Source organism: Acipenser ruthenus, unplaced genomic scaffold (genome assembly GCF_902713425.1).
Source record: "Acipenser ruthenus unplaced genomic scaffold, fAciRut3.2 maternal haplotype, whole genome shotgun sequence".
NCBI lineage: Eukaryota > Metazoa > Chordata > Actinopteri > Acipenseriformes > Acipenseridae > Acipenser > Acipenser ruthenus.
The window spans coordinates 1-19,898 of NW_026708409.1; the positions used below are offsets into that span (position 1 = coordinate 1).

Genomic DNA, 19,898 nt, shown 5'->3' on the forward strand with positions numbered 1-19,898 from the left:
GAATTCAGAGGTTGAGAAGATCATGAACAGGTGAATTTGATTGAGTTGAATAAATAGCAATTGATAGAGGTGTGATTAACATGTCTAAACTTGATAAATACACATGGCAAATTATTTTAAAAACATTAAATACAAACGCAAATACTTGTAGTTCAAAATATTTAAATTACAAAACCAAATGCAGATACTTCAAATTTTGTTTTTAAATGTCTGGTCAGGTGTTAAACTATTACATTTACAATGTATTCCCCCTCTAAATCACAAATATTTTACAGATGCAGCAAGTGTCTTTGCAGAAATGAAAAAGGCACTACACAGCAAAAGTCTACCAATAAAAAAGAAACAATATCCTTTAAAAAAGGAAGAAAGAAAAGTACTAGAGGTTAGGGTTAGACCTATGGAGTGGAAAGGACGAACAAAAAACCGGGGGGGGAAAGTACATCAAGGTCATCATGGAAGAAGAGCCTCCCAGACTTCTGATGCAAGAGACTGATGGGTACAACGACATCATTCTAATGGCTAAAGAAGCCTTGTGGAATAATCCACAAATGAAAGAAGGAACATTCACTCTTTGCCATGCGGATGGTACTCGGTGGCCTATAGAGGATTTTGAAAAGGAACATGCAAGCCTTAGTGAGATTAAGGATGTCTGGAAAAAAAACCTTCTACATTGGACGCAGACCCATAGGTACCTAAACTTTATAATTAACAGAAAATAAGTAATTGCGCTTGTTAATTCTTCTAAATTCATTATACTAAAATGTGCATGTGGTCTCAGTAGTTTGTCCAATTTGTATATTACATATGTGCCTATCTTCGATATACAAACCAAATCCACACCTATACATTCATATGTCGTCAATTGTTATTTTTGTAGAGGCAGACAGTGACCAGAGCAGGGAGAGCTATGAGACTGAAGAAATGGTAGGGAAGACAGTAAAGATATTTTGGTACTGTTGTTTATAGGACATGGGTGTCCAATCTTGGTCCCAGAGTAGATTTTATAAGTTTGTTTAAACCAATAATTTATGAATCGGGAAAAAGTTTTCAGTTTGTCAAGCCAATGATAAGATGAATTAGGTAGTAGCGTTCAGTTGGAATGCAAATCTAAAAACACTGTGGCTCTCCAGGACTGGAGTTGTGCATCCCTGATACAAGACCTGACAGGACTACAGAATAGTCCATCGTCAGCACTACAAAGCTGTCATCGTAACATTTATACATTTATTCGAAAATTATCTTCAAGCATTGACATTACTATCTACCTTTGTGAATACATTATGATGTGGTGAGCATAATCACGTTAGGATACATTTAATATTTTGGTCCAATATAATTTTTATTCTTTATTCTAGGAAGAAGTTAGCGGTTTGGAACACTCAATTGCAGGTAAAAAAACAAACAAACAACCCCCCCCCCACTAAATAATGTACTTTTATGTATTAGTTGAATGTGGTGTGACAGATTTATTTACTGGTATATTGCAGAACAAAAAAGGAACCGCAAAACAAACTATGTGGAAGAGGCAAGTATTGCATTTCTTCAAAACACACATTTTAATCATTGTATCAAGACAACAATTATTCCATTCCTGAATAGTGCCAGCAGTGGATATTGATCTTTTAGTAATTTACCAGAAACATGAAATTTACATCTTTATTCTCATAATCATGGATATTTTCTTTTACGAACATTTCATTTATAGGTTGTGGATTGTGAAGACGTCCAATTTGGTAAGACACTTTGTACTACATTGAATATAGTGTGTGTGTGTCTAATATATATATGCATTTCTTTTGTCCAGACTTAATTGTTTTAATTTATTATTTCAGAAGATCTGACGTTTTCTGAAAGTCTCTGTGAGGTATGTTCAATGGTAGCAATATATTTGAAATTAAACATGATCTACTAATAAATACATCTTTTTAAAAAAAAATCTTATTAAAACTGAGCTTCATGTAATTTATCTTGCATATCTGCATTTCTGAATCTTCCTGTAATATCACATTATGATTTCAGTTTCATCCAGAAAGTTAATCTACTGCAATAGAGTTGTTTAAAAAAAATAAAATGTATGCTACTTCTTTGAAAGCAATAAGACTTGACTATAGAGTAGTCTGTGTGTTTGACTTTTTTGTTTCTAGATACCTTTCTCGTATTGTAACATTTAATTTGTCTTTATTAAACCACCAGATTGCTCCTGATCGACCAAAGGGAGCTGAAGCTGCTTCTGCAGTACCCAACCAGATGCTACAGCCTCAACCTTCCAGCAGTGCAACAGAACTGGATATTAATTCTCGTATGTACAGTAAATCTTCCAGAGATTTTAATTGTATGTATTGTAACATACATCAATTACTTAAACATTAAGTATAATCCATTACCTAAAGCAGGGGTGCCCAATCCTGGTCCTGGAGGGCCGATGCCCTCCTGGTTTTTGTTCAAACTGTACACTAAATTGATTAATTGGACCAATTAAGCTTCTAATAAGGGCTTGATTGGTCCAATTAAGTAATTTAGGGCACAGTTGCAACAAAAGCCAGGAGGGACATCGGCCCTCCAGGACCAGGATTGGGCACCCCTGACCTAAAGTATTCCTTTTACCTTTTATTGTTTTAGAAGCATAATTGGTGATCAGTTTAAGTAAGATATCTTGTAACTGCAAGCAAATTAACTTTGATCTGAGAAACCGTTCTTGATTTTTGTCTTTCAGTTTACATGCCTAGGCTTCCCTATGTAGGTGAAGAGCAAATTAAAGTCTATGAAGACTATGTGATTGGTAGTGGTAACTTTGGAACTGTGTACAGGGGATCCTACCAGGGGACAGTTGCTGCCATTAAAAAAATCCCCATTCAAGGATCTCTGAATGACATAACACATGAGATTCTCGTCTGCACGTGAGTATGGCCTCCTATTTCTTTTCTCATAAGGCTTTGTTTAATTATTTTTACCCTGCCTACAGGAGACTGTAGGATGTAGTATTAAGTTATTAGTATTAGTAAACAAAATAGCTCAAACCATTTAATGGATTTGATTTAAATTTGGTGGGATGGTTAGTGTGCTAGGGAACAACAGATTAATTTGTGGTGACGATATCTAATATTGTAGTAATGTCATAGAAACCACTTCCACATGTTAAATTAGGACAGCAGTGTGGAGTAGTGGTTAGGGCTTTGGACTCTTGAATGGAGGGTTGTGGGTTCAATCCCCGGTGGAGGACACTGCTGCTGTACCCTTGAGCAAGGTACTTTACCTAGATTGCTCCAGTAAAAACCCAACTGTATAAATGGGTAATTGTATGTAGAAATAATGTGATATCTTATAACAATTGTAAGTCGCTCTGGATAAGGGCGTCTGCTAAGAAATAAATAATAATAATAAATTGTAGGGCAAATTAACTCTTCTGATGGCCCAGTATCTTAAAATTAGACCAAAGATCCAGACCGTTTCATTTTGTATACAGTACTGTGCAAAAGTTTTAGGCAGGTGTGAAAAAATGCTGTAAAGTAAGAATGCTTTCAAAAATAGACATGTTAATAGATTATATTTATCAATTAACTAAATGCAAAGTGAGTGAACAGAAGAAAAATCTAAATCAAATCCATATTTGGTGTGACCACCCTTTGCCTTCAAAACAGCATCAATTCTTCTAGGTACACTTGCGCACAGTCAGGGATTTTGTAGGCTTATAGTCAGGTGTATGAGTAAACAATTATACCAAACAGGTGCTAATGATCATCAATTCAATATGTAGGTTGAAACACAATCATTAACTGAAACAGAAACAGCTGTGTAGGAGGAATAAAACTGGGTGAGGAACAGCCAAACTCAGCTAACAAGGTGAGGTTGCTGAAGACAGTTTACTGTCAAAAGTCATACACCATGGCAAGACTGAGCACAGCAACAAGACACAAGGTAGTTATACTGCATCAGCAAGGTCTCTCCCAGGCAGAAATTTCAAGGCAGACAGGGGTTTCCAGATGTACTGTCCAAGCTCTTTTGAAGAAGCACAAAGAAACGGGCAACGTTGAGGACCGTAGACACAGTGGTCGGCCAAGGAAACTTACTGCAGCAGATGAAAGACACATCATGCTTACTTCCCTTCGCAATCGGAAGATGTCCAGCAGTGCCATCAGCTCAGAATTGGCAGAAAACAGTGGGACCCTGGTACACCCATCTACTGTCCGGAGAAGTCTGGTCAGAAGTGGCCTTCATGGAAGACTTGCGGCCAAAAAGCCATACCTCCGACGTGGAAACAAGGCCAAGCGACTCAACTATGCATGAAAACACAGGAACTGGGGTGCAGAAAAATGGCAGCAGGTGCTCTGGACTGATGAGTCAAAATTTGAAATATTTGGCTGTAGCAGAAGGCAGTTTGTTCGCCGAAGGGCTGGAGAGCGGTACACGAATGAGTGTCTGCAGGCAACAGTGAAGCATGGTGGAGGTTCCTTGCAAGTTTGGGGCTGCATTTCTGCAAATGGAGTTGGGGATTTGGTCAGAATTAATGGTCTCCTCAATGCTGAGAAGTACAGGCAGATACTTATCCATCATGCAATACCATCAGGGAGGCATCTGATTGGCCCCAAATTTATTCTGCAGCATGACAACGACCCCAACATACAGCGAAAGTCATTAAGAACTATCTTCAGCGTAAAGAAGAACAAGGAGTCCTGGAAGTGATGGTATGGCCCCCACAGAGCCCTGATCTCAACATCATCGAGTCTGCCTGGGATTACATGAAGAGAGAGAAGCAACTGAGGCTGCCTAAATCCACAGAAGAACTGTGGTTAGTTCTCCAAGATGTTTGGGCCAACCTACCTGCCGAGTTCCTTCAAAAACTGTGTGCAAATGTACCTAGAAGAATTGATGCTGTTTTGAAGGCAAAGGGTGGTCACACCAAATATTGATTTGATGTAGATTTTTCTTCTGTTCACTCACTTTGCATTTTGTTAATTGATAAATATAAACTATTAACATGTCTATTTTTGAAAGCATTCTTACTTTACAGCATTTTTTCACACCTGCCTAAAACTTTTGCACAGTACTGTATATGGACTCACCATGAAAGAATCACCACACAGGATATGATCCTAGAAACTTCAAGGTCATGCCAGAAATCAATGTGGCAGGCAAGGAGGTGGGGTCTGCATCTTATGATTCCTATTTTATTATTATTTTTTTTTTTTACTCTGACAACATGCAAGTTCAACTTTTGTCTGGTGGGTTTAATTTTTCTCTTACAGAAGGCTTTCCCATCCTCACATAGCCAGGGTGATGGCTGTTTCTAAGACTGATAGAGCAATTCTCATTGCAAATGAATACATCCATGGAGCAAGTTTAGAGAAAGTGCTTCATGGAGATGATGCCAATTTCAAGGTATTTTATCATACAGTTCTCAGCAACCCTAATTTTTATCTGACACAATTTATATTAATTTAATCTTGAACTCCCTCTACATGTTATAGGTACTATACTATAATGCAAGAAAAGTATTCATGATGTTTTATTTTTCCCCTTCAGTTGAATGAAGAAGAGCAATGCTACATTGGACTGGAAGTAGCTCTTGCTGTTGAGTACATTCATTCAAAGAATATAATACATCAGGATATCAAACCAGCAAATATTCTGGCAAGTGTTCATTGATTTAATAGCAAATATTAAAAATGTATAATAAAACGTCAGTAGGCACTGTCAGTATCACATCTGCTGAAAAAAATAATAATGAGAGATGCGTCCCATTTTGAAATTTTGCCCTGGTAAAATTGTTACATATATAATTTGCCGACTACCATTTCATGGTGAGCACCATCTCAAAAGGCTGGACTACTAAAGTGTATTGATTCTGATCAGCATAAAAAGGTGCAATATATTCAATAAATAAACGGTATACGCCTTTAAAATATTGATTATGGTTCTCGCTAACTATTTATGTGCCTATTTATTTTTTGTATACATGTTTTACTTGTAAAGTTAGACTTAACACATCTTTGCACCTTTTAAATAATGTGCGTGTATTAACCCAGATTATCTAACAGTTCAGTAGTAATGTAACCTTAACTTCTGACATGCTGTACATATGTTTTGTAGGTAGAGCAACGTTCAAAGAAGGCACTTCTTACAGACTGGGGGCTTGCTAATGTTCGAGATTCGGTGTCTCTAAGACTTGGAAGCAGAACTGTTGCACAGGTAGCAGGTCCTCAGGGTGGAACAGCCCTGTACATGGCGCCTGAATGCATGATCAACTTCATGCAGCCAAGCGTGAAATCTGATGTGTGGTCTTTGGGTGCAACGTTCCTAGAGCTCTTTACTGGCTGTTATCCGTGGAATGTAAACAACTGCAGAGAGCTTAGTAGGCTGCTTTTGACAGAGGCCGTGCCCCATGGCCTATCTAGCCTTAACTCTCCCCAGAAAACAATTGTTTGCCCCTGTCTGAACTACAGTTCTGATCTTCGACCTCCTGTTTCTGAGGTTGTTCAAATCTTTAAGGGTTTAGACATCATCAATTTAGAGCAACGTTATGGTTTTAAGTGGTAATTTGATAACGGTCCCTTTACATTCTGCACTACCTATGAAAACAATGGTAACTTACTTTTAGTGGGTTTTTTTTGTTCATGCTCTCCACTACATAGTTCTTGTCAGAATGTTAACAATGAAGGTTAAAGTTGCAGGTGTGTTAACAGCTGTAGCAACGTGGGGAGTGATAACTCTGTTTTTTAAAAACCCTGATACTTTCTCTTTAATCTACAGGATAATGAAAAAAAAAGTTTTAAACATTAAGGATTCTTGAGTTGTTTAAGAAATTTGTGTTTTTTTGAATAAAACTTTTGCAAATAATTTGAACAGAATTTGAAATGTATATGGAATATTTAATCAAGCTGTATTTTGTTCTGGAAGTATTTACTTACATCCAACAAAATTGTAAAACGCGGAATACAAGTTATCTTATACAAAAATAAATGAATCTGTTGAACAAGGGAAATGACTTGTGATGTTTTCTTTATTTACTAGAAATAGTGGGAGCTCACAATCTCGGAGGACATTCATTTATACAGCTGCCGGTCTTACACAGTTGTCTTAAAGCACCTTTCAAAGTCAATACAGAGCGAAGAAGTTGTAGTTTGTGCAGTAGAGAAAAGTGAACCATTTATGAAACAAATGGTCTGTTCATGAACTTAATTAAAAAAAAAAAAAAAAGTCAGGTATGAATGGCTTACATTGGCTGGACATAATGCTTAACATTAATTCCATCCCTCCAGGGCAAGTCTGTCATAGCATGCACATGCTTCAGAAAATGTTAATGGAGCTGGTCTATTTAAGTTTTCTACAGCCAACACTATTCTTGTGCTCAACAACATATAAGAAGCTGTGGCTTCTTCAACTGTTGAACGCCCACGGTAGTTTGCATGCTCAAGCACTGACTCACAAATCTGCCTAAATGCAGCATTCGCAACAGACAATGGCTCTTCTTCAGTGCATGTGAATCGATCAGCATACGTGAGAAGGTCATCATCAACAGAACACAGCATGTTTGTTGTGCCTAGAGAAAAAAAAAACAATGTGAATGGCATTTAATGGTAGTGTTCCTAATTTCCAAATAATAAAGTTAATGGTAATCTGCAGTAAACACATAAACAATCACTTTCTAAGTAAATTGAAGCATTCTTGTTTCCTGCTTATGTTCAAATAACAATCTAGTTAATGACAATGCACTTGTTAGTTACCACTAAACAAATCAATAGCATTATATCATTTTTAAGACAGTTCTAACTTCAACCACAGATTGTTTCTTATTACAACCATAACAATTAATTCAATGTTAAATTATATTCTTTATTGTTTAAAACTACAACAATATTTACTACGGTATATACAATGCATCTAAAAAGTACCTGTGGGTGGTGCAATGTACAAGACCTCTGGTTTCCCGAAGGGACCTGCAGCATTATTCTGTTTCCTGATTTTGTGTCGGTTCCATTCCTTTTGTTCTACAGTCAGTTCATTTTGGATCAGAGAAAGGTAGGAAAACTGTAAGCAATGGCTGTTAAAGATACTTATTAATAAAATATACACTTTAAAATGTTTTCACATACCATTACCTTTATATATATATATATATATATATATATATATATATATATATATATAAATAAATATATATAATGTCAATATCCCTAAATTGGTCATGGAAAGATCTAAAATTGCAAAAGCTGGTTGCTGTCACGATATATATATATATTTTTTGTCAACGTTCAGTGTGAGGCATTTAAACATTACATTTGTAATTTTCAAAATAAGGCATGAATATTAAACAAAGAAAATACTTACATATGAATTGGATTTTGCAGATCAAGTATCTCAGACAGCACCATGGCCTATTTAAGAAAATAAAGTGCCATAAAACTTAATAATATTAATAGTAATAACAATAAATCTGATTTTGCATTTATGCAAAGACAGTTTCTTACTAAAAAAATGGGGATGGGGGGATAGGACAGCTGGTAATGTATGACTAACGCATTAAAACAACTAGTAAAATAACAAAATATACTCTTACAAGTACCATGTATTAGGGCCCTTGAATAAAACATGGTATAATACATTATACAATTGAAATGTGTACCTCAAAATGGTTCTGCCATTTGTTTATCCAGGACTTTTTTAAGGCACAATTGAAGCACTCAGCCCTCTGTATGAAAAGGTTTAACATTATTAGGGCCGCCTCCATGTTATTGAACATGCCGACGGCATTGTAAAAGACAACCCTACATGCTGTGTATCTATAGAAAGACGAGGTTGGGGTCTTTCAAATGCCGCTCTCTAAGCTTTCCTGTGAGCGTGCCCTCAATACAGCTCTTTAAAATGCATAATTTGTTTACAATTTATACAGTTGGACAACCTGTACCTGTATTTGATCTAGTCAATAGTGAATATAAACTAAATTACAAATTATGACTTTGAAGCAACAACATGTTGCTAACAAAAACATTTCTATCTTAATTGTATTTTTTTCTATCTTCTTAATTGTATTTTCCCTTCTATTTGTAATTTTTTTTCTTAAATTTTTATTCTCAAAAAAAAAAAAAAACTTGCCTGATTATGAACAGACTTTCCAAATCGAAAGCTGTTTGCACCTGATAATGAATCTTCATGTCGGTATCTGAATGCCATCTGCATGAGTGCCACTGTGGTGTTCTCCTGCCCTCTGTCTGCTCTCATGAGCCTGGGGCAACCTTCAAAACAAGTTAAAGCATTTTAAAAGTTATATAAGAAAGGTATTGCTAAGAACTACAATGTTGGACATTTTTAACCCTTATGCTGTATGTTACACCTTTCAATATTTTTTTCCTTTAATCAAAATAATTTATATTTTTAACATGTTATTTTGGTGTTTGTTTCTTTTATCATACACTTTTTCATAATTAATGAAAGAACAGCCACACAAATAAGATTACATTTATCTGTGATCAGCAAATGAGCTTATTGTCTGTCTTTTATGAAGCTATTAGGCCTTAATGTAATACAAACCATTTAACGCTGAAACTGCATCCAGAAAATATCTTGCAATAAAGTTCTGTTTACGGTTTGAGGTTCCTGCTTTAATCCAGATCAGATACCGAGAAAACCTATTTGTATAAAGAGTTAAAAAAACATAAGTTACATAAAGATAGATTGATAGATTATAGATAGATGCATGGATGGATACATACAAAAGATTTTTATCAAAGATTTAAAACATATAAGTGGTTACATTAATGTTTAAATAAAGGTAGAGATAGAAAATCATATAGAGACAACAAAATGAAAAAAGTTATTTTACAGCATGTGTTTTAAAGCTGATTTTGTTGTACTCATTGTCAAAGCACTTCTGTCTTTGATCTACATGTATATTTATTATTTTCACATACCCATCAATGCAAATGTGAATCCAAATTCCATAAAACCTTAGTTTATCATTTCCTGCAACATGAATACAAAAAAATTGATTCAATGTTCTTTTAGCTTCTTTGTTATATACCCTACTTATAATATGATACTCAGTACTTACCATCTATATGCCAGCTGTCATTGGGTCCGTGACTAAAGTAATTCCTCCTTTCTATTCTTTTTCTCCCTGCACGACGTCTCACAAGACCGCTACCATCCAGCTCTCTCATGAATTCATGGACATCATCTCTATAAAAATAAGGTTATTTATATACATTATACAGTGCCCTAACTAAATATTAGAGACTACGACATATTAGAGAATACCCCTAACAGCTGTAATTGCAGCTGGAGGTAGTCCTACCCGCTATTACGGGTATTCTCTAATATTTCGTACCATCAAATATTTTGTTAGGGCAATGTATGTACATATATGGCGCGCATATATGTATGTGTATATATGTGTGTCTGTGTGTGTTTCATAATGTTTGCTTCATTCTTCATTAATTATATCTAAAGCAAAGAAATCAAACTCTTTTGAGACATAATTGAATAAGTACCATTATGTGTAAAAAAAACAAACTAAGAAAAATACCTTATGAAACAAAGGTGTCAAAAGGAAAAATAACAAAAAGATCCCAACGTAAGTATTTATCAGGGAGCTATCTATTAATGTACAGAAAATGATAAATACCTGTAGCAAGGCCGGAGACCCATTCCGTCCCTTATTCTCCTGTGCATTGCTCGAATACCTTTGGCTGGTGACCAATGTTTAAGTTCATTCTGGAATATAGAGTGAAATTACATTATATATCATCATCATCATCTTCAGCCTTTTTCAATCCACTGCTGGATGAAGGCCTCCCCAAGATCCACACTATATATATACACACAGACACATACAATTAAAATAATTTGTTTGGTAAATCACAGTTTAAAGGTTGTTTTTATTACAAAGGGATAGCTAGGAAATCTATTGAATACCTCTATAGCCTGACGTATTGCATGCAGTGGTCTGTGATCACTTCTTCGCCTCAATCCCAGTGCTTTAAGAATTCTTCTCAGATGCCTTTCACTTAAAACAGTAAACATAACTTAAGGTTGGCATTAATTACATAGGTGAAACAGAAGAAGATTGTAACTGACATATTAACCTTAGGGGGAGTGTTGAAATATTAAAGATTACATTTTATTATTTTTTTTGTTGAAGGTGAATGATTATTGATTAGTGGTAGGTGAAAGTTTGCACTGTAGTATTAACTGTATTTACTTAAAACAAACATACTGTATTTTCACTAACCTGTTATATCAAAATGAGATGGTAAACTGTATATAAATAAACGTGTGTTGATACAAATCATATGACCGATCACAAACTTAAGTGTTAATCTTAGTTTGTAGTATAAATGTCCTTTCAAAAACCTTGTTGATAACTCAAATATATAAAAGAGTTAATTAATATATTATGCACAAAAGTAAGATGAGAAATATAAATAACTTACGACATTTTGTGACCACGGGCTTCAAGCATTCTCACGATCTCTTTTTGGGTGTACCCATCATTAAAGAGTTTCAGGATTAGTTGAAATGAAGTACGGTGATAGTGAAGATTGCCGTAATTTAAATAAATCGAATACACTTTATTTTATGAGGTTAATGTAAATGTAATTTTGAATTATTCGAAAATAACATAATTGCAACCAAATCTAATGTTTTTATTGTATTTTATTATATTACTTTATATGTAGCTAGCTACTATCAATTCAGTAATTCGGACATTCAATTATCTTTAGCTTACTTATTAACACATTATTTTCACGAATATTTACATTAACACATAAACAACTTTTAAAATTAAAATAAAGCAAATAAAACGGTAAGTGTGCATGTTACTTAGAAAAATATGAGTTATTGGTGTATGTTTTCATTTAAAGGATACGGTTCTGGTTTTCCATCGTCTGATTTTCAACACTGCAAAACACCAGCAACCTATATTATAAAAGTAATTAAAAAATGTGAAAAAATATACGTAGTTTCTTTAACGTATTTTCAAATTAACGTACAACACATTGAACTGCACTAACTCACGCTGTCCTATTAAGGTACGTTTGTGTACGTATATTAATATAGGCCTATTTAATTTGTGTATTTTTTATTTATTTTTTTTAAATTGTTCTAGTACTCACCGGTCTCTCGAGCAAGTAAAACTGCACTGCTAAACTTCTGTCCAGCTATTCCAGTAACCGTAAAAAGGGGGAGGGGATAGTATGGCTTGAAGTGGTCTGACGATTGACTCGAGGAGGGGTGAGGATTGACTCGAGGAGGGGTGAGGATTGACTCGAGGAGGTCTGACGATTAACTCGAGGAGGGGTGACGATTGACTCGAGGAGGTCTGACGATTGACTCGAGGAGGGGTGAGGTCTGATGTCTGACGATTGACTCGAGGAGGGGTGAGGATTGACTCGAGGAGGTCTGACGATTAACTCAAGGAGGTCTGACGATTGACTCGAGGAGGGGAGACGATTGACTCGAGGAGGTCTGACGATTGACTCGAGGAGGGGTGACGATTGACTCGAGGAGGTCTGACGATTGACTCGAGGAGGGGTGAGGTCTGATGTCTGACGATTGACTCGAGGAGGGATGAGGATTGACTCGAGGAGGGGTGAGGATTGACTTGAGGAGGGGTGAGGATTGACTTGAGGAGGGGTAAGGTCTGAGGATGTCCTAAAATGGACTCCGTACGCCAAGGATGGCAACATAGTCACGGAAAATATTTAAAAAGACAACAGTGGTCTCCAAATGTATTTAAAATACAAACATAAAATAGGTTGCCAGAAATATATTATCAATAGAAATTAGTAAATACTATTTTGCAAATAGTGTTTTTTTTTTAATACTTGACACCATCTACCGGCTGTAGCATACACCAATTTTTTATTTATTTTTTCATAAGAATTAACTGAAAGATTCAGTATTGCCTCAATTATCAAGCCTGTTAGTAACTGCAGTTTGCATAAATTAAATATTGCATAAATTAAATATTACCAGTATTGCGGAAAAAGTAAATCCGAACACACACACAAGTAGGGCTTGAAGTTTTCAGCTTTTATTTTTAATCAGGTGAAGTCCCTTTAAACAAATTGAGCTGATTCTGTTTTATAATTAAACTCAGAAAAAGCTATTAATTACAAAACAATCTTTGTTTTTACCTTCATATCTTGCCTGAGCCTAATTCTGGTCCTCTTAATTTTATTTCAAACAGAGCTGACAAATTACGTAATTTGTTCATTCCCGATCCTACTTTTAACTCGCATTTCATTTTTGCAGTCGCCTAATTTAACGCTGTGTTTTGTTTACTTATTATTATTATTATTATTATTATTATTATTATTATTATTATTATTATTTATTTATTTATTTATTTATTTATTTCTTAGCAGCCGCCCTTATCCAGGGCGACTTACAGTCGTAAACAAAAATACATTTCAAGGATCACAGTAGAAGTAATAATACGGTTAAGAGCAAGATAAATACAATGACTTTGGTTCTAGCAAGTACAAGTACGATTCAAGAAAAATACGATTTTCCCCACTAGTTTAACAGAGATGTCCTGAAAGATTTTTTGAAGCATAAAAATGAATACCTAGTGCGGAGTGTACAGTGATAGCAACTCCTTCGGGTGCCTGCTCTGAGTATTTCGCCAAACATACCAGAAAGCATTTTGGGATATTGGAGGATACACAAAACATGTAGTTTTTTTATTACAGCGTCCACACTTCTGATAAACCACACTACCTGATGCGATCTAATTAGAACCGGACTCGAGACTACCTCCTGAGGTGGTCTCGAGTACGATATTAAATGCTGCGTAGTGTGGACGCAAACCGTATTTAGCACTTTTAAGCCGGCTTAAACGCAACTAATACGGTTTAAAGGCATAGTGTGGACAGGGCCTTTGTTTTACATTCAATGGAGTTCATATTAGAGTGAAGCTATGGTCGCATTGCTGAGTAAGGAGTAACCATAAAACAAGGCACATGCTAATAGTATGTAGTTTTTAAATCAATACAACTGTAGCAGCACCATAAGATAACAAATTGTTGTGCTGTGAGTTGAATCTTAATGGAAACATTTAATAAAAAATTACATTTAACCAATCTCGGACATAACATGTAAAAAGGAATATCAGAGTGTCCCCTTATATTTATAGAAATTGACTTGGAAAGCATCTTCACTGTTACCATGAAGAATACGTAACATGAAAATGATGACTGTCATAAGAATGCAAAGCATGGCGCTTCTTAAATAATCTGTCAAAGACGTCTGACAAGGCAAGCTGTGGCTTTCAATTTAATATATTAAAAAATAAAGTAACAACCACTTTTCTAGGTGAGCTCAAGCAAACCAACCTTTGCTAAACCCTTTGAAGGACCGAGTGTTTTTCAGTGGGATGCTCCCCCCATGACCAGACATTTTTTGGCTGTATTTGACTCTCTTCCAATAAAAACAAAATGCACTAAAAAATGTGTTACAGTGGCATCTTGGACTTGGTGTCCTTGTTTTCAGAACATTTTGGGGAACGTTATAACGTACTTCAGAAACCATAAAGCTTCTCTCTTTTTTTCAACACTATATTTTGTATTTAGTTTAATTTCTTGAAATAAAAAACGTTAAGCATTTTCTGATTATTATCTATTTCGCTTAGTGTTTTCAAAGAGATACATGTATAACAACGTGTTATTCTATTACTTGACGGACCTTATACAATACTTCTTGAATGTTTTGTTGAAAAATATTGCTGCGGGACACAAGGTAAAAAATAACTAGCCATTGATAGGTTGCATTTCTGAAACTGCAGCTCGGCACCGTTGGTTGTGCTTGGCAGAAAAGGGCATACCTGGAATAGGCTAGTGAGTTGGGGGTATAGCTCAGTGGTAGAGCATTTGACTGCAGATCAAGAGGTCCCCGGTTCAAATCCGAGTGCCCCCTTTTTTTCTAAATTAAAATACAAAATGCACGTTAACATTTTTTATTTCAGCTAGAAGCAAAAAATAGTGTTTCAAAGACAGCAACAAGGTACAGACAGAGTTTGAAGACGTGATCCTCAATTTACGGGACCAAACACCTTACCACTTGGCCACCGCACCCTTTACAACTGGAGAAATTAGAAGCTTGGCCTCTCTTGAGAAGGCCGCCTGGGAAGGCAATCTGGCTGGCCAGTTTAATATAAAAAAGAGTTCCTGTTTGAGCTCAAACCACAAACCTTTTGGTTAACAGTGAACGCCAAGGATGGCAACATAGTCACGGAAAATATTTAAAAAGACAACAGTGGTCTCCAAATGTATTTAAAATACAAACATAAAATAGGTTGCCAGAAATATATTATCAATAGAAATTAGTAAATACTATTTTGCAAATAGTATTTTTTTTTTAATACTTGACACCATCTACCGGCTGTAGCATACACCAATTTTTTATTTATTTTTTCATAAGAATTAACTGAAAGATTCAGTATTGCCTCAATTATCAAGCCTGTCAGTAACTGCAGTTTGCATAAATTAAATATTGCATAAATTAAATATTACCAGTATTGCGGAAAAAGTAAATCCGAACACACACACAAGTAGGGCTTGAAGTTTTCAGGTTTTATTTTTAATCAGGTGAAGTCCCTTTAAACAAATTGAGCTGATTCTGTTTTATAATTAAACTCAGAAAAAGCTGTTAATTACAAAACAATCTTTGTTTTTACCTTCATATCTTGCCTGAGCCTAATTCTGGTCCTCTTAATTTTATTTCAAACAGAGCTGACAAAATACGTAATTTGTTCATTCCCGATCCTACTTTTAACTCGCATTTCATTTTTGCAGTCGCCTAATTTAACGCTGTGTTTTTGTTTATTTATTTATTATTATTATTATTATTATTATTATTATTATTATTATTATTATTATTAATTAATTAATTATTTATTTATTTATTTATTTATTTATTTATTTCTTAGCAGCCGCCCTTATCCTGGGCGACTTACAGTCGTAAACAAAAATACATTTCAAGGATCACAGTACAAGTAATAATACGGTTAAGAGCAAGATAAATACAATGACTTTGGTTCTAGCAAGTACAAGTACGATTCAAGAAAAATACGATTTTCCCCACTAGTTTAACAGAGATGTCCTGAAAGATTTTTTGAAGCATAAAAATGAATACCTAGTGCGGAGTGTACAGTGATAGCAACTCCTTCGGGCGCCTGCTCTGAGTATTTCGCCAAACATACCACAAAGCATTTTGGGATATTGGAGGATACACAAAACATGTAGTTTGGTATTACAGCGTCCACACTTCTGATAAACCGCACTACCTGATGCGATCTAATTAGAACCGGACTCGAGACTACCTCCTGAGGTGGTCTCGAGTACGGTATTAAATGCTGCGTAGTGTGGACGCAAACCGTATTTAGCACTTTTAAGCCGGCTTAAACGCAACTAATACGGTTTAAAGGCATAGTGTGGACAGGGCCTTTGTTTTACATTCAATGGAGTTCATATTAGAGTGAAGCTATGGTCGCATTGCTGAGTAAGGAGTAACCATAAAACAAGGCACATGCTAATAGTATGTAGTTTTTAAATCAATACAACTGTAGCAGCACCATAAGATAACAAATTGTTGTGCTGTGAGTTGAATCTTAATGGAAACATTTAATAAAAAATTACATTTAACCAATCTCGGACATAACATGTAAAAAGGAATATCAGAGTGTCCCCTTATATTTATAGAAATTGACTTGGAAAGCATCTTCACTGTTACCATGAAGAATACGTAACATGAAAATGATGACTGTCATAAGAATGCAAAGCATGGTGCTTCTTAAATAATCTGTCAAAGACGTCTGACAAGGCAAGCTGTGGCTTTCAATTTAATATATTAAAAAATAAAGTAACAACCACTTTTCTAGGGTGAGCTCAAGCAAACCAACCTTTGCTAAACCCTTTGAAGGACCGAGTGTTTTTCAGTGGGATGCTCCCCCCATGACCAGACATTTTTTGGCTGTATTTGACTCTCTTCCAATAAAAACAAAATGCACTAAAAAATGTGTTACAGTGGCATCTTGGACTTGGTGTCCTTGTTTTCAGAACATTTTGGGGAACGTACTTCAGAAACCATAAAGCTTCTCTCTTTTTTTCAACACTATATTTTGTATTTAGTTTAATTTCTTGAAATAAAAAACGTTAAGCATTTTCTGATTATTATCTATTTCGCTTAGTGTTTTCAAAGAGATACATGTATAACAACGTGTTATTCTATTACTTGACGGACCTTATACAATACTTCTTGAATGTTTTGTTGAAAAATATTGCTGCGGGACACAAGGTAAAAAATAACTAGCCATTGATAGGTTGCAGTTCTGAAACTGCAGCTCGGCACCGTTGGTTGTGCTTGGCAGAAAAGGGCATAGCTGGAATAGGCTAGCGAGTTGGGGGTATAGCTCAGTGGTAGAGCATTTGACTGCAGATCGAGAGGTCCCCGGTTCAAATCCGAGTGCCTCCTTTTTTTCTAAATTAAAATACAAAATGCACGTTAACATGTTTTATTTCAGCTAGAAGCAAAAAATAGTGTTTCAAAGACAGCAACAAGGTACAGACAGGGTTTGAAGACGTGATCCTCAATTTACGGGACCAAACACCTTACCACTTGGCCACCGCACCCTTTACAACTGGAGAAATTAGAAGCTTGGCCTCTCTTGAGAAGGCCGCCTGGGAAGGCAATCTGGCTGGCCAGTTTAATATAAAAAAGAGTTCCTGTTTGAGCTCAAACCACAAACCTTTCGGTTAACAGTGAACGCCAAGGATGGCAACATAGTCACGGAAAATATTTAAAAAGACAACAGTGGTCTCCAAATGTATTTAAAATACAAACATAAAATAGGTTGCCAGAAATATATTATCAATAGAAATTAGTAAATACTATTTTGCAAATAGTATTTTTTTTTTAATACTTGACACCATCTACCGGCTGTAGCATACACCAATTTTTTATTTATTTTTTCATAAGAATTAACTGAAAGATTCAGTATTGCCTCAATTATCAAGCTTGTCAGTAACTGCAGTTTGCATAAATTAAATATTGCATAAATTAAATATTACCAGTATTGCGGAAAAAGTAAATCCAAACACACACACAAGTAGGGCTTGAAGTTTTCAGGTTTTATTTTTAATCAGGTGAAGTCCCTTTAAACACATTGAGCTGATTCTGTTTTAGAATTAAACTCAGAAAAAGCTGTTAATTACAAAACAATCTTTGTTTTTACCTTCATATCTTGCCTGAGCCTAATTCTGGTCCTCTTAATTTTATTTCAAACAGAGCTGACAAAATACGTAATTTGTTCATTCCCGATCCTACTTTTAACTCGTATTTCATTTTTGTAGTCCCCTAATTTAACGCTGTGTTTTTGTTTATTTATTTATTATTATTATTATTATTATTATTATTATTTATTTATTTATTTATTTATTTATTTATTTATTTCTTAGCAGCCGCCCTTATCCTGGGCGACTTACAGTCGTAAACAAAAATACATTTCAAGGATCACAGTACAAGTAATAATACGGTTAAGAGCAAGATAAATACAATGACTTTGGTTCTAGCAAGTACAAGTACGATTCAAGAAAAATACGATTTTCCCCACTAGTTTAACAGAGATGTCCTGAAAGATTTTTTGAAGCATAAAAATGAATACCTAGTGCGGAGTGTACAGTGATAGCAACTCCTTCAGGCGCCTGCTCTGAGTATTTCGCCAAACATACCACAAAGCATTTGGGGATATTGGAGGATACACAAAACATGTAGTTTGGTATTACAGCGTCCACACTTCTGATAAACCGCACTACCTGATGCGATCTAATTAGAACCGGACTCGAGACTACCTCCTGAGGTGGTCTCGAGTACGGTATTAAATGCTGCGTAGTGTGGACGCAAACCGTATTTAGCACTTTTAAGCCGGCTTAAACGCAACTAATACGGTTTAAAGGCATAGTGTGGACAGGGCCTTTGTTTTACATTCAATGGAGTTCATATTAGAGTGAAGCTATGGTCGCATTGCTGAGTAAGGAGTAACCATAAAACAAGGCACATGCTAATAGTATGTAGTTTTTAAATCAATACAACTGTAGCAGCACCATAAGATAACAAATTGTTGTGCTGTGAGTTGAATCTTAATGGAAACATTTAATAAAAAATTACATTTAACCAATCTCGGACATAACATGTAAAAAGGAATATCAGAGTGTCCCCTTATATTTATAGAAATTGACTTGGAAAGCATCTTCACTGTTACCATGAAGAATACGTAAAATGAAAATGATGACTGTCATAAGAATGCAAAGCATGGTGCTTCTTAAATAATCTGTCAAAGACGTCTGACAAGGCAAGCTGTGGCTTTCAATTTAATATATTAAAAAATAAAGTAACAACCACTTTTCTAGGGTGAGCTCAAGCAAACCAACCTTTGCTAAACCCTTTGAAGGACCGAGTGTTTTTCAGTGGGATGCTCCCCCCATGACCAGACATTTTTTGGCTGTATTTGACTCTCTTCCAATAAAATCAAAATGCACTAAAAAATGTGTTACAGTGGCATCTTGGACTTGGTGTCCTTGTTTTCAGAACATTTTGGGGAACGTTATAACGTACTTCAGAAACCATAAAGCTTCTCTCTTTTTTTCAACACTATATTTTGTATTTAGTTTAATTTCTTGAAATAAAAAACGTTAAGCATTTTCTGATTATTATCTATTTCGCTTAGTGTTTTCAAAGAGATACATGTATAACAACGTGTTATTCTATTACTTGACGGACCTTATACAATACTTCTTGAATGTTTTGTTGAAAAATATTGCTGCGGGACACAAGGTAAAAAATAACTAGCCATTGATAGGTTGCATTTCTGAAACTGCAGCTCGGCACCGTTGGTTGTGCTTGGC

At 35.4% G+C, this 19,898-nt stretch overlaps 1 protein-coding gene and 2 non-coding genes across 3 annotated transcripts; all 3 read left to right on the forward strand.

Moving 5' to 3' along the window:
• Positions 1-1,640: 1,640 nt before the first annotated feature.
• Positions 1,641-6,534, forward strand: LOC131732520 (uncharacterized). Its single transcript, XM_059021090.1, has 7 exons — positions 1,641-1,733; positions 1,833-1,864; positions 2,194-2,299; positions 2,714-2,897; positions 5,244-5,376; positions 5,521-5,628; positions 6,088-6,534. Exons 3-7 carry the CDS (start codon positions 2,248-2,250, stop codon positions 6,532-6,534), a joined length of 924 nt encoding a protein of 307 aa, XP_058877073.1. The 5' UTR covers positions 1,641-1,733; positions 1,833-1,864; positions 2,194-2,247.
• Positions 6,535-14,841: 8,307 nt separating this feature from the next.
• trnac-gca (transfer RNA cysteine (anticodon GCA)) lies at positions 14,842-14,913 on the forward strand. The gene has a single exon. It is a non-coding gene; the product is annotated as a tRNA-Cys (tRNA).
• Positions 14,914-17,397: 2,484 nt separating this feature from the next.
• On the forward strand, positions 17,398-17,469 carry trnac-gca (transfer RNA cysteine (anticodon GCA)). Its single transcript has one exon. It is a non-coding gene; the product is annotated as a tRNA-Cys (tRNA).
• The last annotated feature ends 2,429 nt before the right edge of the window (positions 17,470-19,898 follow it).